Raw genomic sequence first — 27867 nt, forward strand, 5'->3', positions numbered from 1 at the left:
CGATATGGCAGCTTCTTGCTCTTGACAGTTTTGTGCATAAAGAAACTCCCAACCAAACCTCAAAACTTAGTGAAAGATTGTCACAAATGCAGGTTGATGAATGAACTAAATAGATAAAAGTAAAATGCAAAAAGCACTGTCTACTCTAAAAGAACTTCAGTACTTAGTAAAACCACCATTTGCCTTGCTCAAAATACTGCTCTGTATTCTAAATCATAAAGAGAAAACATGTTTGCAATATAAATGCATTAAAACCTATAGTGATTTATCTAAAACTCAAACCAGGAAGAACCTAGCTCTGTTTATGGATTTCTGTTTTACTGTCTTTGGTTGCTTGAGGCTTCTGTATTACCTAACTGTGTGAATGAGATGGATTTATGCCAACTGATGCTTTAATGGAAGTGCAAATACTTTCTCTGGAATGTTGCAGTTGTGTTTGTGCTATTGAGAAAAACATAAATTGGGAGCTAGGTTGACTTCAGGAAAAGCAGCTTCTGTTAATGTTAAGTGAGTCCTTTGAGCTGGCATATCTAGAAGACAGAGCTATAATAATTCTACAGCAACTCTATCCTGAAAGAATATTGGAGGGCAATTTTTTAGTCAACGAAAGGTTTCTCCAAATATATGAACTACGTACTGAGACTAAAAAGGTTCTATCTTGTTTCACATTTTTGGTTCATGGTTTGCCTAAGTATGGAAGGATGCTCTTGAAATGACATTTTGGAAATGAAACCTTAACATGCTTTGCAATTGTATTTTGTGGCTCTGAATAGCTTGCTCCCACACATCTTCATTTTTCTTATTGAAAAATATAGATTTTTAGTTGTAGCAATTCAAGATATGTTTTTCATCTAGGCATACTAAGCTAGCTGGGAGTTAAGATGTTGGGAGGATTGGATAAAAGAGTGAGTAGTGAGGCCTGACTTGGTATAGACTTTCACAGCAACATCTCTGCAAGTGTAGAGATGAGCCAGCTCTAAAATACTTGTAGGTGTGAGTCAGGTGACCAAAGCTGTCTGGTTCTGTCTCTTCCTCCATCTTCCCAAGTCCATAGTGCAGCCTGTGGCATGGACAGGTAATACTCAGGAAGCTGCATGTTTGTTTGTAGTCAGTGGTCTTTTTGGCTGCTCAGATATCTGATTTAGCCATAAGGGCATTTATGGAGCTGGGATTAATCCCTTTGTCAGCAGCAGCTGACTGTCAGTGAGTCCAAGTTGAATCATCTCCCTTAGGAAAGTCATGTGCAGCCTGGGAAAGGGGGACTACAAAGAAATGAGTCACAACCCAAGCTGAAGGACAAGGACCATGGAGCCAACTGGGCGAGTGTGAGGATTTTTTAGAGAGCCCTAATCTCAAAAAGCCTGGGAATCTCAGGCTCATCTACTGCTAAAGTTTTGTGGGACTCTTTCATCTACTGTGAATTTATAGAAGAAAAATCACTCAACCTAGGCATGATTGTCAGCTTTTTAAGTTAAGGTTAATGCCAGATTTTTTCTATAATAGCTGTACTGAGGGTTGTTTCATTTACATGTGACAATGAACATGGGTTTTAAAACATGAATGTAAATATCTCAATAAAAGTTCTTGTCCCTTTTAGTAAAGTGAAAATGCTGTCAAAAGGAAACTAGAAGAGTCTTGCCTAGGAGCAACATGGATTGTTGGTTTTTTGTAGATGTTGTTTTATAAATTGCAGCAATGTAAATCCTTCCTGGAGAAACTATTATTGAAATTGAATGTTAAAATATTTTCACTTTTTAAAGCAGTTTCTTTTCCTCAAGAAGAAAAAGTTTCCTTGTTCCACATCTAATACAACTTTTAAATTGACAAAATTGTCAGCTGTTCTGGATAAACTTTTTCTTTCTCACTGCTTGTGGTATTGTCTACTTTCTTATGGGAACCCTTATGCACAATATTGTAACTTAATTGATTGAAAGACTTGCTTATTTTACACACTGCCACTGCTGCCCTTTTCCTGCATAACTAGTAAGAAGTCATATGTCATTGTATTCCAATATCTTCCAAATATTTTTTTGGTACTCCTTTGAAAAAGATCTGCAGAAGGGTTTGGTATTGGCAGGAAAATAGATGACAGGTTGAAATTTGTGAATAGTCTCGCAAGTAGTTTACTCTCTTGACTATTAGGTGCAGCCTCCAAATACTCATCATCTGCTCTTGGCTTAGCTACAAATCATGTCCTTTGCCTGTGCTGTGAACAAAAATTACTTGCTGCAAATGTAATGGAGTTCACAGCTACTTTGTGTTGCTTCAATTACTTTTTAGTTAGTTGACATTTCAGGCTGCAGCACGAAGCAGGGAAGGTGTCTTTAATTTCTCCTTCTTACACTGAGTGCTACACTGCGTTCTGGGAGACGTCCAGTTCCATGTAATAATGGCCGTGTGTTTCCTTTACCCAGGGAAGGCAGAGGAGAACTTGCCTGCTTTGTGTTCCATCCGTGCCTAACACTGTGTGGCGCCCTTGTTCAAATAACAGCGCTTCTGCTTTGCTTCCTTGCTGTAAACTGTCCGTGAGAGGTTGACGTGGAAAGGTTTTCTAAAATAGGAAGTATTCCTAGATGAACTAATTGGAAAAATTTTCAAAAACCCAGTCTTTAAATTCAAACTATCTCATACAGATAGACATTCTGGAATGGGTGTTGGGTGGCTATTATTAAGCTTTTGTATGAGCAAATATGGATGGTTTTCTTTTGTCATGTGGGTATATTCTTGTCCAACCAACAGAAGATGAACAGCAGTTGTCAAGGAAAAACTGCAGTATTCTGCATTTCTATGCAGAAGTTAATACCTCAGTGGTTTTGGTACGGGCTGAAGTAGGAAGAGTCCAAGTGAATGGAAGGGTGATTAACAGGGATGATGTCCTAGTAGGTCTGAGAAATTCTTTGCTCACTTAAATCTGATTCTGACTTCTTTAGGGGGGTTTGTGTGAAGCAGGAAACTGTTGCACATACCTGAGTAAGTGGTACAGCAGAACTGGCAGAGGACAAATTCTCAGAACATGCTTGGATCCACCTGGTTTAGTTCCTACCTGGCCTAGTTCAACCACTGTCTAGCTTCTGCTGGTCTTCCTTGTGCTGTGCAAAAGTGACTTCACATAATGTAAACCACAAAGCTGCATCACTCTGAACCAGCTGTTTATGACAATCATCCCACACAAAGGGTACTTCACATAAGAAGGACTGCAGCTTCAGCTTTGCTTCTGAGAGACTTTTGTCTCATGGGGCCTTAGAAATCACTTGGATTTAATGATGAATTAGAGTTTTGCATGGCATCTCTACTGACATTTGAAAAGATAACTTGCCACCTTGTATTTCTGTTCTTTTTGATACAGGATACAGGAGAGCTCTGGGGCTGTAGCAATCAGGTGATAAACATTCCTACTTTCCAGAAACACAAACCTTTCTAGTCTTTCCTTTGAGGTACTTTGACCAGTATTGTGATGATAGCTGCTCCCTTTTCCATATTATTTAAGTTTAATAGTACAGGTTGTTGGGGGAGCAGAGGATGTGTATCCATAGCTATCTGCTTCTGTTACAAAAATTGTGACTACTTCCTATCACTCACCTGCTCTCATTTTTTTTGGTGTATCCTTAGGAGTTGAGGCTGAAGCCTTCACTTGCACAACCAGCAAATGACAGAAGTGTAAGGAAAAAAACCACTATAAAACAGCAAAAAACAAGAGGATAGACATAGCGGAAGTGTACTATAATAAAATTTATTTATTCTTATTTACTATTCCACTCTCCAGGTAACCATTTCTGACAAGTCTTAAAATTTGAGATTATTACCCACATTAGACTGGGAGCCACTGAATGTTTAGAGGCTACAAATCAGTCAATTACTACCATCGTGCCTCAGTATGAGGTAGTAACCTTAGTTTCCTGCTTTGAAAAGAATACCAGCAAAAAATTAGTGGTTTTGGTTTTTTTAACTGGTGCATAATTAGAGTCAGCTATACCAGAATAAGACAAAATGAGCTTTATCTGTTTAGTGTGACAAATTGAGGCTAAGACCTAGTGAATTAAAGCTGTTGTACTGATTTGAGTATAGTGGTGTAGTGTGCTATGAGGCACTTCTCCCCAAGAACTATGTACTGGAAAATCTGACTTAGATTTGATTTCTCCTTAGGTGTGATTGAACCTGTTTTTAGGGCCCTTGCATCCTCTACCATGTGAAAAGAATTAACCTGTTATTTGGTGGGAGCCTTGAAACTTGCTGGACAACTGTGCCCAGCAGTGGCTGCACCTGTAACAGATCTTTGTATTCAGCTGCAGAACAAGCTACTGGCAACTCAGCATTTCTGGTGGGAGGCTTGCCTGGTTTTAGCTCCCCAGCCCACTGAAACCGAAACAGTGTGGCCTTTGGAGTCTTTTTCTGTTGATGGGAGTTTGTTTGTTTGTTTGGGTTGTTTTTTGTTTGGTTGGGTTTTTTTGATGGACAGCACTGCCTGTCTGGCAAGCAGTTTCTTGGAAAAGCAAGGAGCTTTCTCAGCAGGCTGGGAGGTGAAACCATGCTCAGGAGGTCAGGCTGTTCATATTATGCACAGGACTGGTCTGTGAGGTCGTGGGTGGGCAGCATGTTTGTGGGATGGTGAAGAGAGCAGCCTGTGGGGAAGGCTACAACTGTCGTATGTAACATTGACGGGTGAATGGACTGTGGACGTCTAGAAGGATATTAAATATTTCAGTATGCTGGCTTAATTATTTTTTGTTTGTTCTGCTATCACTTAAAAAGGAATGCTTTATATTTCATCCAAGGTAGTATAATAGGAAAGCATGTTTTATATTTACATGTCTTCCTGTTCCTCTCTCACATTTTGCTTTTTATTAACCAATGCTTTTACAAAAAGAATGCTGGAGCAGCATTTTCAGTCAAAATCAGATAGATTGGCACACTTTAATGTGAAACAATGTCCCATGAAGTTCCATGGAGATAGGTGTTTATCTGCTCTGTGTATACAGCAACAGCATATTTCTGATTGTCAGAACAGGTATGCACATGTCTTCATACTTGTATATACACTGCATTTATGGCCTTAGGTAACTTCCCACTACTTTTAACAAAATCCAGGATGTGATATGTGTGTGCATGTGGCAGTTGGTCAAATCTGAAAGTCTGTTAAAGTCCATTGCATTATGCGGAGGGCAAAATAGCCCATGAAACAGAGTAGCAAAACAAGCATTATGATCCAGAAAAAGTGTGTGGAAGAAAGTCTTCTTAGCTTTATCTGCTTTGAGTGGTAATTTCTACTTCCATTTCATTACAGCTGTTAAAGGACTTTTTTCCCCAGCTTTGCCATTCTCATCCTCAGAGCTGCAAAAATAAACAAAGCCATTGCATTTTAAGTCTTTCTTTCTGATTCTGAAGCAAAATCTCCTTGTTTAGAAAAATGAAGAATACACATACCTCCAGTGGTTAATCCAGCAGAATAAGCATTGTTTTAGTGTTACAGAAAAAAATCAGTAGAAGGTGTTAGTTCTGGTAATTTTGCAATAAAGTGAGTATATTTAGAAATCACTCTATAATTGCTATTTAAAAATTAGCACAGTTACCTTCTGTTTTGTCTCTGTTACCTTCACTAACACAGAGTTAGTTTTGCCCTTGACTGGATGCTGACAGATTAAAAGGACACATGAATAATTAAATTCTTTGTTTAAACTAAACTCCTCAGTGGGAGCTGTAACTATTTGGAAACCTTTTCCTTTTTGATGATGCTTAGAGAAAATTTTCCTTTCTTCCCGGTGTTGTGAGTCAGAGTGGGAGTTAGTCATGTTCCTGATTTCATCTGATGCAGTAACAGCACCTGTATAAACATCAGTATGGCTATTGTCTGTTACTGGGTATAATGGGGGTAAGTTTGAAAGGGACAGCAAAAGGCCAATGATTTAATGTGAAGGTTATTTTTGGAACAGCAATATAATGCTGTTGTTTGATATGTAAAAACCTCCCCCCCAGCACATTGTTGAATAATCTCCATTACTCTGACCTGCTAGTTTGAAGAGTTACCAAAAATAGTGTCTCATTCCTGCACCCTGCTGAGACACGAGGGGTCAAAGCAGCTGTTTACTTGATTTACACGTGTCAGCAAGTGTCCAGCTCATGTTATGTTTTGAATGCTGAAGTTGATGCAAATCATAGAAGCATCTGAGTGTAACTTTATATCATAGAGCCACTGATGTTAACCTTAGATCTTACAAAAGACACTGTGTACTTTTTACAGGCTGAGGAATTCTGAAGGATTCAGGCTCTGGTCATGGTTTGAGAACAGTCAGTTTGATGCCTCACTTCTAGCTCATAGTCTGTTTTTGTCTTGTTCTATACATTACAGGAACAGATGGTGTGCACGAATCTTCATTAAAAAGGATTTTCATATTTCACTTTCTTCCACACAAATGGAGCTGTCTCCATTGTGTTTTTTAAAGGTTGCAAAGCTTCCAGTGGTAGGAAAAAAAAAAAAGCTCATCTAGATTAGCTAGCTGTCAAAAGCCTTGGACCTTCGTGTCCCATGAGAGCCTGTTCCACACTGTCAGTGTGTTTTGCTGCTTATTCAGCTTTAGTTTTGCATTTCCTTATTCATTTCACTATGTCTAGCCTTTGTTCCCTCCCAAGGACTTTTCATTTCCCTAATGAGTATTGCATCTTCAAAACATTTGCACTTGAATTGATTTCCCTGAAATTTGAAGAAGAAAATAAGCCCTAATAATGCAAATACGGGTGTACCAATTATAGAGTTGTCATCCTTTTCTCTGTATCTCTGCCCTCTGGTTTTCTGAGGGCACATACTTTGAGATATTAGTCAAGAGGGGAGCTTGTGGGAGAAGGAAAATTGTTGCTATGTGGAAAGGTATGTCCTACATCTTTGTAAAATTGTGGGCATGAAAGGCTCCTAATTTAATCTGATCTGTCTCTATATAGATTGGCACATGGAACAATGCCTCTGACTCTTTGTCCTTGGCCATTGCTAACTGATTCAGGAACTTGTTCTGAAGGTTCATCTCTTTCCTAAAGAAAAATTGTTACATAAGAGGCCATCATGCTGGTCTGTCCTATGCTTCTTTGTTTTCCATTGTCTTTCAGAGTCCCCAGTGCTTGTTTAATGTTTAAATGCTGCAAGTGCTTCTCAAAACTTTAGTTTCCAAGAGGATTTGTTTTTTGTTTTACTATTTGTTGTTTTAGTTTAATTAATGATGAGCTACCAAAAATAATTGACTCCACTCTTTTCTCTAGTGGTGTTTAGGGTGAACCTGCTAGGGTGGGCATGAATGACTGCTTTGAAAACAATATATTTCTCTAAGAAACAGCTCTGTATAATTACATTGTTCTAGATTGAGAGGCTTTCCTGGTTTTGTTTCTCTTTTAGAAGTCTCAGTAGGATTACAGGGCTGCTTGGGAAAGATTGAGTCACTTCCTGGCTTTTTCCAGTGATCAAAAATGTCCCAGGGAGTGGCAATAAATAAGTGGAGGGCTAAAGAAGAGTATGGCTTAGCTCCAAATTCTACTAGGCATGAAGATACTCACTTGGAGGCAGTGCTGACTGGGGGAATTTTTGAGGCAATTGCCAAACTGCTTTTAATTTAGCTGGGATCCATTTTTCCCAATTGGCCACTTTGTTATTGGTGGGATAGTTATAAGTGACCCTTCTCTGTTATCCTATACTTATGTGATGTGGGAATTAAGGGACCTTACCCAAAACATAATGGGCTGGAGCAGATTCTGGAGTGGTTTATTTTACCTGTACTAACTACTTCTGCTTCCGGTTGCTGATATAAAAACTTGTGGCAGCAGCTCTTGGTGCTGGAGAACACAGGGAAGTACAGAGATGGCAGGATGGGGGTTTGAGGAAAGCAAAGGTAATGGAAAAGTGTAGTGGCCTTATTGATCAGGAAGGATGGGCAGCATTGCTGGAATGTTTCTGGCTTTTGTGTACATGACTCCACGATGTTGATATTCTTAAAAGCTGAGAGCCTTGCTTGCTGAACAGTTCTTCCCAATCACTGCCTACTGATGCAAAAATACTTGAAAGGTCTTACATGATCCAAAGATCATCCTCTTTCCTGGCTTTACATGTAGTGTAAAAAATTCCTGGGCTGTCAATTCAGCTTTAGCCAGAGTCAAATTTACATTTTTGCTGCACATTCTCTGGAGGAGAGAATGTGGCATCAGGACCCCTGATCTTCCTGTAATTCAACCAGAGTGTTCTTTGCTTCAAGTGGAATGTGACTAGTCTGCAATCTGCTGCTCTGTAAGTATACCTAAATGGAGTCTAATTGTATGTGTTAAAGTGCAACATAATCATAAAGAAGAGTTTTCTATGTTTCTGGAAGATTCTGCTATTGCTTGCAGACTTTTATTATAAAACTTTATAGTAAGAAATAGATATATTTATGTATTTATAGAATATAAAAGTCACTAAAAAATAACTCTGTGGACTACTGAACTAACAGTGTGTAGTGATGAAAACTGTTTCATTATCTTTCAGAAGCTATAAAAATGTCTAACTTGGGTTAATGGAAAAATGTTAGAACTTGCATAAACATTATCAAGACAATGTTGGCAATGTTGATTCCTTAAAAATACAAAGTAAAGCTGATTATTAAGCAGTCTTTCTTATTTAAGGAGTAAGTTAGATGGTCTAGGAAGTAGTTGGAATGCAAACAGGCAGAGAAAACATGCCAGTGAGGGAAGAGGAATTGTTAAGTAGCAATGCTATTAGTTACCTGCAAGAAATGAAAACTAATTCTGCTAATTTTGGTAGCATTAATGGAACTTGAAAGAGAACCACTTTTAATCTTTCAAGGTTATAGGAATGGCATTTCTGTAATAGTTTGTTTTCCAATTTTGATATGGTAACTAGTGCATTGCTGAAGACAAAATAATTCAACAGATCCAAAATGTAGATTGGTATTTGTTAACAAGGAAGAGCAAAAAAAATATTATTAATAGCATATTAGTCTGAAACAATCCAAAAATATACGAAGTGATACAGTTGCCAGCAGATAAGAGCAATATCAATTTGCTACATGAGTGAGCAGCAGTGACATGATTTTCCTTTTCTGTTACCTGTCAGTGAGGGATCTTCTGTACCATCTCCAGACACTTGGCTGTGAAGATGAGTGTGGTGTGTTGGTGAGCTTAAGCGTTCCTCTTGTTCTTGCAGGGAGATGGAATTTTTGTGGGGTACCTTGTTCAGGCTTGCACCCAGACTGCTCATAGGGTTTGTCTGTTGGGCTTCTGTGTTTTTCCTGTTTGGTGGCTGATAAATTTGACTGTAATGGCCTATGGGGTGATAGGCTGGTTTCTCAGATTTGCTCTCGTCTTCATCATCGTCATCAATGATAACGAGTTCTGCACGGATGACCCCATCGTACGGGGACAGCTTCTGGTTTGCTTCTGCGTCGTCATCGTCAACGCGCTGGTAACCCATGAACACCATCGTCACCGGCTCCGATTCATCCACGTAACAAGGGACAGCCTGCACAATGTTGTACCGAACATCTTCCTCATCCTGAGGTGCAGGGGATGCTGCGTTAGCATGACAGGGATTTAAAAACCTTGTCTCACTATGTTTTTCCCTTGTATCCTGGTAAGGTTTCAATTCCTCATGTGCAGCATTTCTTTCTTCATTATGAATCATCCTGTTGTCAGGATTAGTGTGCACTTTCTTCTCTGTATGAGAAATTACTGGAGAGGGAGACTTTGGTTGTATTACCTTTGGAAGATCAAGGCCATTCTCTTTATTTTGCTGCATAAAGGGCTCTGTTTTGGAGGAGAACGCTGTCTGATGATTGCTAAATCCATTTGTCTCTCTTTTGTCAGTGCCTTCTAATTTTGGTCCTGGGATTAATTTGTCTTTCTGAGGAGTTACTGGCCTGCAGAATTTGTTTGCAAAGACAGGTTCATGGTACTCTGTGGGAGACTGAGAATTTTTTTCAGTTGCCTGCCGTAGCAGGTCTTCCACTTCAACAGGAGCAAGTTCATCCATCCCATTTTGTGTTGTGGTCCCATTTGATGACACTGCATAGACTGACTTCCTGCCATCATCATAGACTTTAATTCCTGTCTCTTTAAACTCTTTTGAGGGAAGAGGTATTGTTGATAACACTGTGTTTTCTCCAGTCTTCATGTCTTTTTCAACCTTTATTTCCATGGCAAACAATGCTGTTGAAAGAAACAAGTGCTTAAACTGGTAATGCAGTAGCTGCAAGAAACGTAGGACTTCTGACAGTGATAGAGAACAACTGTCAGAATGAATTATTAAATATGTGAAGTTATTACATACACAACCCATATATTAGATTCTCATTTTGGATATCCCCTTTTATCCTGTGGAAAAAAGTATTTTCATTCTGTGAGGAAGAATCAGCTGTTGAGAAAGTTTTAATTACATGATAGACTGAGAAATCCAGATTTAACCTTGGCCCCTGGTGTTATGCTGGGCAATAGCAGCTGAAGAGCTCCACGTGCTGCGATGCCAGAGAGTCTTGGGCACTCTGAAGGGTTAGAAGGCTTTGTAGTAGTTGGGAAATAGCCTGACTACTGCTGGCTACCCAACAGCTGTAAGTGCAGACAGAAAATGAGAAATGAATGATATGAAGGGAGTCTGTACTTACTTAGGCAGAAGAATGAAGTGCTGGAAAGAAGTGTCAGTGGTGAAAAGAGTTATTCTCAGTGGCACTTACTTTACACCACTGTCTCACCTTTCAGTTTTGATGACCTAACTGGCAACACAGTTTAAATAAGAAAAAATGTCTCACCTGTAATGTCTATTCTTTGCTTAAAGTGTGTTAAATTCAATATATAGGAAGCTCTTGTACATATTGACACCTTCTGGAGTTACTAATTAGCAGTACCTTTTCTCTTTTCTTCATCATCCATGTCAGCATGTGCTGTGCTTCTCAGTGCAGAAGGTCTGAAATACTTGGGAAGGTCAGGAATGCTGGCATATATGTAGTCTGCTGCCTCTGAGTAAAGATCCATAGATCCACAAAGCATTAATATGTTTTAACTTACTTCTACAAGAACCTTTTAAAATATATTCTTTTGGCTAAACGTACCTTTTTCAAATCCAGCTTTTTCAGTCTTCACAGACTAGGTGGGAAAGAGAACCATTAACAATGAATGTGATAGTTACTTTAAAGATGTTGACTAGACAGTGCTTTGGTTTCCCTGATAGTTTTAACCTTTTGTGTGCATAGCTTCATACAGAGAAGGGGCTGAAAGTGAAATATGCTCAGTTGGAGCATAGAAAGTGAGAGTGAAATTTCTGTGGTCTTTTGCCACTATGATTTCCAAGTCACACAGGGAAGGACAAAAATATTATGAAGTGTTAAACAGTGACCTAGCCTCCCACTGTGGCCCAAACTCGTTGGCGTCAAAGGTTTTTTTACAGGTCCTACTTTGGCTTTCCAGTTTTACTGATCTCCCTGTGTAGCTTCAGAGAATGTGTGAGTGTATGTAAGAACAGCTGGAGAACTGAAGTTTAGTTTCATCACTGTATTTTTGAGATGGTTTAAGATGATTTAAAAATATTAAAATTACCTTTTGACAATGACTAATGGCTGATAACATTAAGATACATAATGATCTCTGTCAGGGACTTGGTGGAGAGCATGATGCAGTTTAGCTGGGCACATCAGCTGAAGGAGCATGAACAGACCAGCCTCAGTACCTGGTCTGTACGTTTTCTGTCTCTGGCTGAGATGCAAAGCTGCTGGTGTCAGTGGCAGTGCTGTTTTTAGAGATGTGCTGTAGATGAGTAAAGATAGGAATTGCTCCCCCACCCCCACAAATAAGCAGATGGAGACAGGAGCCCTTAAACAATGTAACATCTTGACCCCTCTCATGTTTGAACTGTTGTTACTTCAGGCAAAAGCTCATGATCACTCATGGGATCCAGCTAGTTCCCCTTTCCCTGGATATGATGATGATGATTGAGTAATAATTGCTATTTCTGGAATAATATAGCACTAACCTTTATTATGTCTTCTGTTGTTTTCTCAATAGACTTCAGTTTCTTTAAAATTGCTTCTTCCTTAGCTGAGACTTCCATTTCTTGTCTTTCCAGAGCCTCAATTTCCTTCTCCAGTCTGCAATGACAGTTGAATTTGATTTAATACCAGGCAGAGAGCAACACTGTGGAGTTGATGCATTGGGAATAAGGACATTAGTAGGGATGGTTCTACTTACCTTGACAAACTTTACTCTTATATGAGATCAACTTATGGTTTCACACACGTTGGGAAAAAGGTGTGAAATAGTATTTTCATTTAAAAAGAAAAAAACCCAAACCCAACAACAAACAAACGCTTCCACATTTAAACGTGAAATATTTTGCCAGTTAGGACTTGGCTGATGAGTTAACTGTTTTATTTTAAAAACTTTTATTGTTATGTGAAAGCAATATTGAGCCTCAGAAGTAAAAATTTCTTTTGGGCTATTGACACTTGCTGTATGTTTCTATGTTACAGCTCCTTTCCCTGTCTTTCTACTGTGGTAAGTCTCTGTATGGTTTCTTGCATATTAGAGCTGATCAGCATACTAGATCATGATCAAAGTATCTTTTATCCTGATCAGAGTTTTTATTTTCTTACTGTATGACAAACACTTCTAGACAGAAAAGTCCAAGATAAAAAAATTGAATCTGTCAGAGAGGGAGAAAGCACACTGCTAAAGTAAAGCATCTTGGTCAGTTTTTTCTCTGAGTAAGGCAGTGACTTAAGCAGGTGTCCTGTTTCCTATTTATTCTTTCTAATCAAGACTACTCTTTTCTTCTTAAGTGCATATTTGTTGGGTTTTAAATGGAATTTGCCTTACTAGCTGAGTAGTTGGGAAGTCAATTCTCCATGAAGATCTAGAATCCAACTCCAGATTTAACTCTGAAGTGGGACTTGAACTGAATGTCTTATGCTGTAGGTTAATACTGTATAACTTTAGTCTCATAGTTCTTTTTAAAAGAATGTCTTTTGACTTAAAAAAAAAAAAAAGAAATTCCCAAAGCTTCCATATTTGAGTGAAATATGCCTTTTATTTTTTTTTTTTTTAATCCATGCTGGAAATCAATGACTACAGACCAAAGGCAGCTGCAACTGATACCACCTTTTGCTGAGAGCAGTCAGAATAGTTACAACTGAGACCAAGTTACAGACAGATAGAAATGTTGGTCTATAACCCAAAGGGAAAGAAGTGTTGAATTTTTGTATTTTGACTTCTTTTCTGTGTGCTAAGATTCACAATATTACACAGAGTCACTCTGAATGATTAAAGTCTGCCATCCCTTTAAAGTAATCATCCTAGAAAAGCTGGATGTAGACTGACAGATTAGCATTATTGATTTCCTTCTGTGTGGCTGAGGAATCTGAATTACCGTTATGGCTCTTGCCCTATTTAAACTCAGATATGTAGAGCTACACTAACAGGGTGCTACATGGACTTTTATCTGTTGGTGACAACATCTCTTTTTTGCTATACAAAGGTATCTCAGACCTCAGAACAGATACAGGAGAAAACCCCTTCAGGATGAAAGTAAAAATTAAAAAAATATTTAAAAGCTGCTCACACTTTGGACCTGAGTTCTGCAAGAAGGCCTTAGAACCCTGATCAAAGGTACTGATTACAGTGCTAAAATTTAAAAAAATTTACAAAGGGGATGAATATTTTTGGACAGCTATAGAAGAAAGTAATGACCATGTGCCATATTTTTGCACTTCTTATGGAACAGTCTTTGTTTAATATATTGATGTTTTGTTTTTACTGACATGTTTAATTTTAGATGAGAGTTGATCACAATAGTCTCAATCTGAAAATCATTAAAAACTCACAGAAGCATAATGAGCTGAAAAATCATTCACTTATATTGTGGGCTTATTTTAGTCTTGGCTCTAAACGTTTCTAGACACACAGGTGTAAGAAGAGGAGGAAAAATCTTGGAGATACTTGAAAAAAGGGAGGTGGGGAAAAAGAGAAAACACAACCCCAAATAAGTCAAAGATTAAAAATGCCATGTATTTATCTGGGTGATCAAGAAACAAATTGCAGTTTATATATGCTCTTTCACCCATACCAACACTCACTTTATATGATAATTAAGGGACCTGATTCAATTTTCAGTGGGTTTAGAGAGAAATTCTCATACCATGTAGTGGGAATTGCATCTGGACTCTAAATATCTCTTTTGCATTTATACTTGCAAAAACAGATTTTATGGATTTCAGTGTGTGCTGTGAGTGTGCATTCTGGAATTAGTGGAAAGAAAATTTCTAAGAGATGTGATTTGTGTAGTTCAAAGAAATTGGAGCCCTTATAACATCATGCGGTTGCAAATTAGGCCAAGATCTTACTGGTGTGTTTACAATGTTTACAAGCTAAGTCAATCACATTTTTATGAAGTTATATCCCAATTTGTCTTGAAAGGGTTTAGCAACTATTCTGGCAATTATATGAAACTACCTTTTGTACAGTGCTGCATTTTTTAGGAGAGAAATGGAAGTGTGACACAGCTACTGTATTAAATCTATCCTTTGAATATTTGTCCTCTTTTCAAGTAGCACTGATTATTTGAGAGGGAGAAATAAGTAGTATAGAGGTGTGGATGAGAGAAGAAACCTTAGAAATCAAGACACTAATTGAAAGGTTTCTCTACCAAAGTAGCAGCTGAATTCAGATCTATGGAGATTGCCTGGATGCTGCTGGCCATCAGCTGATCTGCTGCAGTTGGCATCCATGCCACCCCGGGAAAGAAATAAATGGCTTGAGAATGAAAAGCAGATAGGAAGATACCACCCTGAAGAATTCTAGACTGAGGGGAAAAGGCAGTTTAGCAAGCTCTCACAGGTTTTGAGGTGAGTCAAATGCTTTAGCAGCTCTCTAGTATAGCCTTGTCATCTGCTTTCATGCAGCACATTACAAGCAATTGAATAGACCTCAGTTGTTTTGTATTTTTAAATATGTTGTTTAGCAACTAATTCTATCAAGAATGAGTGTTATTAGCTGAAGATTAAGTGAGAAAACAGGACTCTTAATTCTTCATTCAGCTCGTACCCTGACCAGGGATGTGCTCCCTTGGTTCACTTGAAGCTTCCAACATGTAGAGGGGAAATGGGACAGATAGTGTAAATGCAATTTTTTTGTCTGTAGCCAAAGCATTCAGCAATTTGTCTCCAAGGTGGCTTAGGCTGCTTTGCTATTCACTGTTTTGTCATTGACACAAAGAATGGCACTTCTCCCTTTTATAAAAAACAATGAACTGATTAGCATGAACTGATTAGCAGACATACACCAGCTCAATTTGACACTCAGGTAAGGAATGTTTCAAAACAGAGATCCCATTTAGGAAGGTGATGGCAAGGCCCGTGCCACTACTGTAAATAATCTGTCAACAATTGCAATTGTCCTCTCAGCAGAAAAAGACTTGTCTAAGGGTAATCAAAGAGTTTTTAAAGTGATTCATAATTTTTTTAACTGAAGACCAGACACACGCAGAATAATCAATAGAGTGAACTGGATGTCTCCAAATCAAGTGAGTTTTAATAGTCAGATGCTCAGAAGAAAGATTTCTACTGAGCCTCTCAGTTTGTTATTTCTACTGTATGATGAGTCTACATGATCAGTTTAGCAATGTTTGATTTACAGGGCAGGTCAAAGGTCAGACAGGCTTTTGTTAGCTTTGGTGATAACTGTGGTGTAGCAAAAACACTGTGCAAGAACTGTATAATGGATATTTTATGTTTATTAGTGGACTTTATTCCTAGGTTTCTGTATCACTGCTGGGTAGTTTGAAACTGGCCTGGGTGTGTATAAACAAGATGTAATGTTATTTAGAAGGCAGTGTGGATGTTTTTTCTTGATGCCCTTGCTAAACAGCTATTAGGGAGGGCAGGAAATTTAATTTATAGCAAAAGACCTGTGAATAAACCTTCCTGAGTTCTTAGCTCAGGCTTTGCCCATGGCCAACAGGACTTTGAATCTAATCTTTCCTCTCACTGCTTAGAGAAGGGCTGAACTTCCAGTGGCCTGATGGGGAAATGCTTGCACAGCACCATTTCCTTGATGCTCCTTAGGCCATTCTAGCCCTAGATGCTGTTCTTTTCTGGCACTCACAGTGTCTTATAGGCCCCTCTTGCATGCCTTTAAAATGACAGCCTCTGGGATGCTTTCAGGGCTTGCTGGCTGCCTCCTAGCACTGCAACAATGAACCCTATAGAGGTGTGTACCAAGATGTTCTGTAGAGAAAAGTGCTTTTGAGCAAGAAGTCAGCGTAATTATAGCACAAACTAGCATGAGGCTGCTACCTGTCAGCCAAGAGAATTATTGTCTGTGTCAGAGATGGAGTGAGGAGAGAAGAGGATTGGAGTTCACCAGAGAAAGTTAATCTTGGTGACAGCTTTGCTAGAAGGGTGTGTGTAGGAGTGCAGTGGAAGCAAAATAGAGAGGAAAATGCTATTGAATTGAAATAGAGGAAGAAGCCTTGAAAAAGGATGAAAAAACCTTCCAGAATCTGAAGGAAGAGGAACATTTCATCTTTTCTGTGGGTGCTAAGGGGTAGTACCAGTCAGTATGGCTGGACCTAGGGAAGGAGCTGACAGTGTACACAGCTCTTTGGTATTTCAGAAGGGCTAACTGGAGCTAATAAGAACCTGGAACCATGTCCATGGTAAATAAGAGTTTTTCATAGGATTCTGTGCAGTTAAAGGCTGGCCCTGTGTGATAGGAAAGCACTAGGTGATGAGATTTGTAGAAACATCTCTACTGAAAGGTAGAAAAAGACCTTTGCTAGAGCAGGTTTCCAGGACTAAATTCAGTACAAAACACATAGAAAACTGAGGATAAGTGTTGCTTATGGAACTAGGGAGCCTGTACTGTTCTAAGTGCTGTTATGGTGAAAGTTAGGTATTAGAGGCTGTGCCAGGACCTAGTGAAACTGGAGAACTTTGAAAATTTATTGTTATTTTGAAGTTCTGATTCAACATTTCCTATCTTAGAGCAATCCCCATATATTGGGGCTTACACCTGCCAAATGCAGCATGGAAAGGGTATCTGGAATTAGAGAACCAAATACTCTGCAATATAGTTATTGTGCGGTTTGTTACAATTTATACTATGGAAAATTGCATTCTGTATTCTCTAACTGACTAGAAAACGTGACAAGAATTGCTTTGCTCTGCATGTGTTCAGCACTTGTTGATACTTTCATCTTATACAAAATAATGTAGGATGTGTAGGATGGGACCATTTTAACCCAGGCACAAGGGCAGGGGTACTTCCCTACCTGAAAATGTCTTGTTCCAGCTCATGAGTCCGTTGTTGGTCCTCCTGATTCTGCTTTTGCATTTCCTCTTCTTCCTTTGGAGTCATAGAACTAAAGCCATCCAAGAGCCATTTTTCTCGCAAGGCCTTTTTCTGATGGGGAAAAATAGACAAGTAAGTGAATGCTAGAGTTAAGCTATTTAACCATTTGCTGTATTTGTCTTGATGCCACAGATGTGATCTGCAGCACTGTGATCTATCCAGCATAAGCCAACCTGACCACAGTGGGTGCCACTGGAAGAGAAAAACTAAATTTCTGTGTTTTGAGATTGACTTAAAAGCAAAGTCTTTAGCTACAATGCCCCATTTTATTAGTTCATCCAACAAAAATGTAGAGTATGTCAGCTGCTATCCATAACAGATTAATATGGGTAGGTGGATCCAGTTGTACAACCATACATACAACAGACTCATGTGAAAGTCTCCAGTCAGAAGCACAACAGTTTTATTTCAATAGCCAGAATTTCTGGGGTCCTTGCATTGCATGGCTTCTGAAAGGAGGTATAAAAGATGAGAAGTTTCTGTAAATAAGATTGTATAGGAGTAAGAGATCTCTAGGGAGTTAGTGATGCAATGATACCCCTGGAAAATAAAAGGATCTTTGTCCTTATGATAGTGAACTCACATTTCAGCAGGTGAAGATGTGTGGGGTAAGAGAGGCAGTGCAAAGGTGGAGCATGGGCAGCTGCTGTGTTTAGTGTTTCAGCAGACCTGTGTATTTAGAGCTGCTGTTGCAGGGGCAATCCAGAGCTTAGGTATTTAGGTCCTGACCTGGTTAGTGCCTGTGGAGTTCTTTCTGTGCAGTGGTGGCTCACAAATGGGTGTATTGTGTGTGCATGGGTTAAGTGTATCACTCTCAGCTGTGTTTTCAAATTCTGAAAAATACCATTGTATGCATTGATTGCTTCCTACAGCTGCTTTGTACTAGGGAAGGTGGTACCTGAAAGTCATCAGAGCTCTCAAAAATACTCCTGATAAAATAAAAAACGTTGTTGGAGATCGGTTCAAATTTGCAGGCTGAAACTTGTAAGCCATGCCAACTTTCTTGCACTCTTTTTACTCCTTTCAGTCTAACTCAGGGATATAAATGCAGTTGCTGCCTTGAGGAAGGAGCTGGGACTCTTTAGAAATACTCTTTCAACAGGCAAAAAAGGAGCTCACATATAAAGTCTTTAATTAACCATGGATGTCCCTGTTATAATTTAGATTCCTTGACCTGATTTCCATATTAAGTTTTTGCTTTTCTCCCCCCATACAGTTTGTTAATTGCAGGATGTGGATGCAGATTACATTGAATTTTGACTACTGCTGCTTGAGGCAGTGAGCCCAGCTCTGCTGCATTAACCTCAGTGCTGCTTGCAGGGGCTGTTGGAATCCCTGCCTGCATCCTGTGTTGAGTCACTTCAACTGTTGCTTCCTGCACTTTTCTATTTATTGTGCACTTTCCATGAGGTTATTACTGAGGCCCAACTGGCAGAGGAATGTATATGTGGGACCTTATTGCAGTCAAGAGTAATTTTCCACTTGACATATAATGTCATAGAAAATGTGTCTAAAACAGGCTTGCTGAGAAGTCTAGGCACTCTGTGATGCTCTTAAATTTTTTACTTGTGGGATGTAAGAGCAATGTTTACAGTTGCCTTTGCCTGCAGGACAGTAGTCTGTCTCCCTCAACACTGGGTCCTAGGAAATCTTGGTAAACACAGGTTGCTCAAAACTGATGTTCTGAGCCTTGAATCTGTAGAATCACTTTGCAGCACTTCCTTGTAGTTGTTTTTTAGGCTCTAATGAAATAAATGCAGATTTTAATAGGATGTTTTTACATTATCTGGTAGATATAGGTAGCCTGGTGTTGGCACAACTCTTATTGACCACTAAATACTGTATTCTCAAGCTGGAGGACACACAGTTATTAATTCCCTTTCTATCAAGCTGGTTAGATCTTAATGATAAGTAGGGCCTCAAGAAAAGTGAGGTTTTCATCTTGGCTAGAACAGTGTTAGTCTAGCACTTATGTCTCCAAAAATAAATTGATAATTTCTTGTAAGATTTAGAGTGGGGCTGGCACTGTAGACATCAGAAACCAATACCATGTATTAAAATCAACAAAATCTTCTGTTTGTATATGGTTAGGCCCAAGAGTGCAAACTCCCTAAATACAAGCATAACACAATAGTGTTATTTTTGCATGTTTCTAGAGCAGTTTGCTGCTACTCCCAACTAAATGCCATATAATCTTTTTCATTTCATTAGCCATTTTTGAAAGAATGACACATTGTGTAGTTTGGAAACAACTTTTGAATAAAAGAGGGTTTCAGGTCTGCTCCATCTAGGCAGCAGCACAAGCCAGTGCAGGAGCAGCTGTTTTGGGCCTGACAGGTTTTTCTCTGGAAGGAGATGTGTGACAAGCACCCACAAGGTAGCACTAATGGAGTTCAGGCACGTCAGAAGCCTGAAAATTAATAAACTAAACTGTGAAAGCTCTTAGAAAGTACATGCAAATCAGTACTGACTGCACTTTTCAAGCAATTCTGTCTGGTCCTTTCCCTTGCTGCTTCAGTGAGAAGGACTCCAAGTAGAAAGTTTTAGCTTTCTAAATCCTTCCAAGTAGAAGGAAGGATTATTTGATGGAGCATCTAGAAATGCTGGATAAAATTTCTTCTGTAGCCACACTAACAGCCCCCAATACCCCTTGCAGTTCTGTGAAGCCCTGTCCACACAGGTGTATTTGCTTGCATGCCCTCCACTTCATTTGAGAGACGAGCACATGTAGGGAATTAATGTTCCTTCTCCACTTGTACCAAATAACTAAGATCTGTCATGATGCCCCATGTGTATTTCTAGTAAAATTTACTTGGGGGCAGCAAACAAAGTAATTGGGAAGCTAGAGCAGGGATTCCTATTTGCAAAAAGGAAGCTAAAACTTTCTTTTTTAGGCAACAAACAAAAAAATACCAAAGAAGAACTCCAATAAAAACAAACAACCACAAACCAAACCAACAACCTTCTGATAAACCTGTTGCTAGGGGTTATAAATAGGAAGGACAAAACGAGGAACAGGATAGTGCTATCCATCGAACAAGAACATCTCTGCCACTGAGATTTACTAACCTGCAATAGTTTCCTAAGGGACAGGTGTGAGTTGTGCTAATAGATCATGGAGCACTGGATTTCAACATGCGCATAACTGATATGTGTATAAATGGGTGGAATCAGCCTGAATCCCTTGGAAAATGAACCCTTAATAAAATTTACTGCAGTGTTTAAATGTTTTAGAAGTCTAAATGTGTTTAAAGCAATTAATGCACTGGATCATTTTGTTGTTTGACTCTGTTGAAATACCTGAATTAATCTGAAGCAAGGATGTTCATTAAGGGACAAAACTTCTAGGGTATAAAGCAAAAGCTGCTCATGTACTAATGTGTTTGATATTAGGTGCCTATCTTATTCCTGAGCTGGAAAAAGCAGTCTACATTTTGTGTGCTCCGAAGAACTAATGAAATGTATGTATTTATACAGCATACGTGTGTATATAAGTATATATTTAAATGTATGCTTGATTCTTTTTTTCCAAGTGAATAACTTGCTCAACAGATCCTTGCTTTGCTTTGTATATGCAAGAGGACTGATTTAATTTAAAAGCTTTTCTGTATGATTTCCATACAATAGGCAGAGAAATCACAATCTCTGATCTCTTCCAAAGTAAAACCATTTCAGTAGTATTTTCCAGGAGTGCTTTGGCCTCTCTAAAAACTCCATAAAATTTCTTCAGAATAAGTACAAGTTTGGTTTTTGCTTTCTTAACTTTTAAAACTCCACTGGACCTATTAATTTTAGCTATGAACATGTACTAAGTCTGTAAGGAAACTGCCCTAGGGCTCTGTCTGCACACAGCAGTAGTGAGGATTAGCTGGTTGTCTACAACAGATCAGTTTATCCCTCTGTAAAGAAGGGCAGAACAGTCATCTGGATTTATAGACATGGAAACTTGGAATAAAACTTTCAGTACTCGATGTAGCCATGTACCATGATGGAGGAGTCACATGTTTGCTATTCAAAGGTTACAGGACTTGGAAGGGATGTTCCCCAAATGGCCAAGCCTGTCCTTGGAGTAACTAGCTTCCAATAAAACCTGGGTATAGCTGTGTTTTGGCTTGCCTGGCCCAGTGCACTGGTTTATCAAGGCTTTTCATTTTTTTGGCTTGACACAAAAGAAAAGGGTGGATGAAGCTCAGGATCTGGTGGCTGTTTTGAAGAGGAGTCTGTTTTAAATATGCTTCTCTCACATTTGCTGGAGGAGACACGCCACGCTCCTGGTCTTAGATTCAATATATCTCTCTTGAGACTGTTTATCTGCTCACATAATGAAAAGAGTATGTAAAATACCAAGTTTTGCATATTTCTAGAAGCATAGATTTTTTTCTCATCTAAATGAAAATGACTGCCAAACTGTCATAAACATTTTAAGAATAGTGGTGTTGGGTAGAAATCAGTGCAATTTCAGTTCTCTGCAGAGATGGATCTTGAGTTTTCTTAAACCTTTAAACTTGGTAATCCTGAGTTTACCAGGCCATATTTGAGAACAATATTTGCAGCATTTATACTTTTCTTTGGAATGTACAAAGAAACTGCATTATATTACTAAAGAATAATTAAACAAGCTGACAAAAGCCTGCAGCCAAATAAATATGGTGGTTTTATTCTAGGAAAAAATGCAGTTAGACCTCATTATTGTGCTGCACCCTGTACCAAGTAGGGTTGCTGTTGTGGGATTAGGGAGTGAACACACCCAGTCTGAAATGTGAGGCTTAATTTTCATCTGTGAGTTTTTCCTGGTTATGATCTCATTTTATGCCATGTAAGTGATCAAGTAACATTAGCTCCCCGGTGTAATTTTTTTCAAAGAGTGATGCTTATTAAAGTCAAATGTCCTGCCAGGACTCCACAAAGCTGTGAAAATTTGACAGTAAAAGCATGACTTAAATGCATGAAGATTTGCATTCCAAAATCCCCAACCTTTATTCATGCTGTATGACTTGAGGCTATCTTTAGTTACATAAATCTAACACTTTACTTACCTTCAAATGTTGATGTTTCATTTTTTCCTCTTCTACTTTTAGACGTTTCTGTGTAATTTCTTCTTGCAGTTTTCTTTTGTCCTACAAATTAAGAACAATAAAACTTTGTTTAGAGAAATTACTTGTTAATAAAATTATTATGTGAGTGTTCAGTAAGGTGAAATCAATCCATGCAAATAAAACCTTATTGTAAAGCTTATGTGGTGCTTAGGCAGTGCATAATTCTTTGCAGCAATAACTTGATCCTACACAGGTATGGTTTCCGCTGCTCTTTCTCCAAAGTACACTTAAATGTGTTAATGGCCACAGAGGAGGGATGATGCAAGATAAACATTAGTTACTCTTGGGAAGGGGGGAAAAACAGGAAGAAAGTACAGTTGAACAAAATTGTACATGCAGAGTGAGATTAAAAATGGGTCCTGACCAAAATTCCTGAGGCAGCCCATGCATCATTTAGGAGAGGAAAGAGTCTGCATGGTCTGCACTGAGCAGCTGTGATACATCATTAGATGAAATGGGCTGTCAGTGAATCCAGCACTGAGTTTATGTATCCTGTGGCTAGTAGCTGAAATAAACAGGAATAAACAAGGCTTAGAAATTTGTTTTGTTAGTCAAATAATGGTAAAGATGGGAAAAGAGGAATGTAATATACTTCATATGTGTTGTTTTCTCAATTTAGAAAGAAAATTTTTGCTTGTGCTCAGACTGTTTTTGTGGCTGCTGATATTTAGAAGGATAAACCTCATGTTGTACTGGTCTATCCTAGTGCCACTTTAATCCTTTTTATTACAGATTAGAGAAAAAAGGAAATGGGTGAAGAATGTCTGAACACTGGCAAAGCTTGAACCTCTCCTGTTTTTGGATAGCACTGTCATGTGGAGTAACCTTGTGGCTCCTCTGTGTGAGGCCAAATGCTGATTTAGGACCTTGTGTCCTCAGCAGCCAGGGGGAAGGAAATCATGCCAAAGGAAAATAACTTTAATAAGGTGTATTAATAGGCTATTGTCTTGGTCATCCTTAATGCTATAAAATTCTGTTGTTGGGCATGGCACCTTGCCATATGCCAATCAAGAAACACTTGTGCTTGTTTCTTGATACATTTTGGGGAAGTAAATGGAATCTTCTGTTCCGTGCAGAAATATTTGTTGACTGGAGGCTAATCCTTCTTTGCTTTCAATTAGAACAGCCTGGCTCTTTTAAAAAGGTGGTAGCTGTTTAATAGAGTCTGTTTTCAGACAAGTATGGTTTAGGAAGGGGTTAACTTCTTCACAAACAGAGGAAGAGCCTCGCCCTTTCAGCCCACCTGTGGAACCAGCTGTGTGTAAGGACTGGAGAAAGTCAGTAAGGAAGTGCTGGATGTAAGGCTGGGAGTTGTTCTCACCCATTTCCCTGGAATCTGGGATTTGGAAACAGGAAGAGCCGTGGTGTGCTTGGCTGAATCACTTCACTGTTACTGGAAATGAGAAATTAGCAGTGGGGCCACATGCTCTGAGGATGCTTTTCTGAAGGCTAGGATAGGAAGTGGAAGAAGCCACCAAGCTTTATGGGGACCAAGGGCAGGATACAGGCTGGCCAGGCACTACTGGTACTGTGCTGGGATTTCACAGGAGAACATCAACACTGATCTCACAGTCTGCAAAGTATAGCAGTTATTTATAGACCCTTTACAATTTTTCCTTGGTGGTGTTAGTCTGCCTTTTTAATACTTCAAACAAAACAGGTGGGGCTCTTTCCTCAAAATACATGCTATTTTTATCTCTGCAGTGGTTTTGTGTTTTGCCAATGCTCTTTAATACAACTAACCAAGTTACAGATTTAGGATCACTACAATATGTAACTTTTCTTCAATGACCCTTGTGTGAGCCTTTATCCAAAAGCTGCTATGCTGGATTTTTCTTAGCCAGACCTGATTTTAAAGACTAAGTATCTGCTCTCTGATTTTCACACTTTTCCGTACTTAGGAAATATTCCTATACCCTCATGGTATAAATGACCTTTAAATAACCCATCATTAGATGAGCAGTGTGACAAGATATTGTGTTTACAGATTATTACAATTCTTAAGGAAAATTCTTTTTGTCTTTACTAAAGTTCTGGATAAGATTCTTAGCCAGAGAATGAACTCTTACTTGGTTTATACTATTAAAAAATATTTTAAGTCAATTTGAGTATTCTTTTTGTACCAGTGGGGATGCAATAAGAGTTTGGGCAGTCTGAAATTAGTATTTGTACATAAACTACTGTGCAGAAAGAAACCTGAGTATAAAGGCATAAATTAGTGTGTTTTAAACTAAGTATATAATAAGGAACCCATTCAGTAAAGAAACTTTTGCCTGTTTGTTTTTTTCCAGAGGTCCATAATTCTTTTATGTCCAATGTTTTTTCTCTAGGTTTTCTTCTTGTATCCTCTGGTGTTCAAGCATCCTTTAATTTCACTGGTAGGTATTAAATGTCTGTTATACAGTTATCCAAATTGAATCAGCTGAAATAGATTGTCTTTTATATACCTAGTCTATATATCTATATAATTTAGCTGAATTCCAGAAGCTAGGAAGTATGAGGAATCTTTTTGAACCTTATGTGCCAAAATAACCTGTTAGAACACTTTCTGCCATGCATTCTGCTATGCCTTGTCTTTACATCATGTCTTGCTTTATGAAGCTTTGACTGTACATCTAATGGAATAAGTGTTTATTCCTGGATAGCTAAGGGAGTCATGATTCTATTAAACCTCATGCTCTGCCCCTGCAGATGATCATGTTCCTGGCAGAAGTCCTTGAAGTCCAAAAGTTCTCTCTTACTATGCTCTTGTTAATGTGAGCAGGAATTGCTTTTTATGACAGAGCATCTTCAGCCATGCCTTTCTGTTATGCATCCATGAAAGGTAACACTTGGTGTTAACTTTCACTCCTACTGAAACACGTGGGACTCTTTCCTGACTTTTGTGCGCAGAAATGAATTGTGTTCTAGGCTGGATCTGTCTGAAAGAAAGGCAATGGCATCCACAGAGCAGCGTCTTGTGAAATATCTAGTCTGCCAAGTCCATTAGTTTGTGTCATTGTTCTACAGTGGGGCCAAAGATGGTGGTCTTGGTCCCCTGGCAAATGGCACATACTGTCAATTCCATGGAGCAGCTAATGTTTTAACTAAAGTATTTTTATTTTCTTGTAATTTTCTAGACATTAAAACCCACTAAGCATCAAAGGTATTAAAGTTTTCATATCTTAAGGTATGAGAGTCTTTCTAACAAAATGAAGGCATTTTATTTTTGCTTTTCTAGTCTAGATACACCACCAGGAGGTGGTAGCTACATAACAAAGGAAAAGTTTCCTTTTCAGAGCCGTGGGAGCATCAAGACATTTAATAACAGCAACATCATGAACAAAAACAATAATCATGTTTTCCTTTTTGTTTGCTATAGGGAGAAAAGATTTGCAAAAGGCTTTGAGAACTCCCACTGGTTGTGTTGCTGTCAAGGAGACAGGTATTTAACAGTAGAAACCAATAAGTTTCAGCACAGGTGCAGTTGTTGACTGCTGGAGTGCCCCTTGCTATCCTGTTAGATGCTGTACAGCAAACATCTGGAATGTAGCACTTGAAATTCCCAGGTACTTTACTTGAGCCAACCCCCCCAGAGCCATGGAGTAGCTTGCTACTGTAACTGCAGGCTGTTGTTTCCCTGGACAACTCTTTCTGCAGGTTGGTAGGGCTGATAGCTTCCCTTTAATCAGGTTACTTCATTTCTGTAGTTGGAACACTCCATGTGTTTCAACTGCATGCTCTGGATTGATGAAAGCAGCGAGCGCATTGCTCCTTTACACATCAAGTGTAATAAATTAAGTCATAGGCAGAACCCAAAAATTATTTCCTATTTCTTCTAATGGAAGACACTGGAAGCTGCCCCCGTTTCTTTAAAGAAAACTGCTTCAGTATTGATTTGGAAGCAAAGCTGCAGCTGGAGGATGCCAGCCTCAGTATGTTCATATTATTCCTCATCAGCCAAGTGCTGCCCCATTCCTGCCCCTGCATCCCAGGGAGCACAAATCATTGTGAGGCCTGGACTTCTCTGGAGTGCCAAAGCTGTTGTTATCTTTTGAGCCCATACACTAGAGACAAAGTCCAGGTTATGACCCTGGTTCAGGCAACATTGCAGTTAAACCAACAAATGTACTCTAAACCCTCTAAAACATTTCAAATTACCTTATTGTGCGCTTCTTTCAGGTCTCAAGTAAATACAGTAAATGGTCCTCTTGGCTCTTATCAAGTGCCATAATTAAAACTCAACTGAATCAAAACCCAACCTGTTAGATTCCATAGATTTCCAGTTATGCCTTCTTACATTTATTTGAATTCCAATAAGGTATTCTTTAATTCTGCCCACCATTTATTCTGCTAGTTGTGTTTCACAACTAATCTGTCATGTTAGGAGTGGGACAAATGCCTTTGTTTCCATTATTTATTATTAACTAATAGAGTGAACGATCCTTCCGGAGGTTTCCTTTCATCTCGGCGGGACAAATGTTGTTTCAGTTTAAGTCTTTTGTAACTGAATAAGTTCAGTTGGAGATCAAATCAGAGGAGGATTTGGCTTCAGCCAATTTTTATAACATCAGGTTGTATTACTTTAAAAATAGTTTAGTTGCTCCTTTTGCACACTAGAAATCATCACTCAGATTTCCTTTCAGAAGAGAAACTGAAAATGTTTTCCAATGTCTCTAGCATAGACTTCACCGAGTCTGTCCTCTGAAAACTGACAGGAGCAATTTGCTTAATCCAAGCTTGTCCTTTTTTACTTTTCAGACAGCAATACTTAGGAGAGATCATTAATAATTCCAAACTTGTATTTAATTCCACAGTACAAATGAAAAATCTCTAATCTCACATGGTGAAATGTGAAAATTGATTTGTTCTGGAATTCTCTAGCTGCCTTCTGACCTTCAGGCAAACATTCTGTAATGTGTGTTTTACACTGTCCAGTAGTGATTTGCACACATACTTTCACTGCTTTGAATTTAATTTTAAGGTGCAATACAACCCATAAGGAAGTCAGTACAGTCAACTTAGCTGTCTTAAAGCAATATCCTATAAACTAGAATTATTAAGTAACAATTTCAAGCAGACAAATCTTCCTTTTCTGTCCTGAGCTGAATCATTATTCAGCAAACACACAGCAGCTCATTGCTAATATTACTTCTAAGCCTTTTTTTTTTTAAATAGTGAATTATAACCATGAGCACTTACTGTTATGGCCTGGAATCTTTCTTTCAGCAATTCGGCTTCCTCCATTCTACAAATCAAAAACAGACAAGTAGTGAAGGCAAACAGAATGAGACCATAAGCAAAAAACCTCCTGGTGGGGCTACAAAAAAAAAAAAAAAGCTGAGGTGATTTGATCCAATTCCAGAGCAGAAAGAGGCAGAATTTTTGACTTGTCAGAAGAGTCCCTGAACAGATGAGCAGATCAGTCCAGACA

At 38.7% G+C, this 27867-nt stretch overlaps 1 protein-coding gene across 1 annotated transcript; it reads right to left on the reverse strand.

Annotated features, from left to right (window-relative positions):
- Positions 1-3714: 3714 nt before the first annotated feature.
- Positions 3715-27867, reverse strand: PALMD (palmdelphin). The gene is made up of 8 exons (XM_059478320.1): positions 27636-27867; positions 22395-22475; positions 17279-17409; positions 11987-12101; positions 11070-11103; positions 10866-10976; positions 9076-10173; positions 3715-5328 (listed from the first exon to the last, which is right to left on the reverse strand). Exons 1-8 carry the CDS (start codon positions 27678-27680, stop codon positions 5285-5287), a joined length of 1659 nt encoding a protein of 552 aa, XP_059334303.1. The 5' UTR covers positions 27681-27867; the 3' UTR covers positions 3715-5284.

The sequence above is a fragment of the Ammospiza nelsoni genome, chromosome 9, assembly GCF_027579445.1.
Source record: "Ammospiza nelsoni isolate bAmmNel1 chromosome 9, bAmmNel1.pri, whole genome shotgun sequence".
In the NCBI taxonomy this organism is placed as follows: domain Eukaryota; kingdom Metazoa; phylum Chordata; class Aves; order Passeriformes; family Passerellidae; genus Ammospiza; species Ammospiza nelsoni.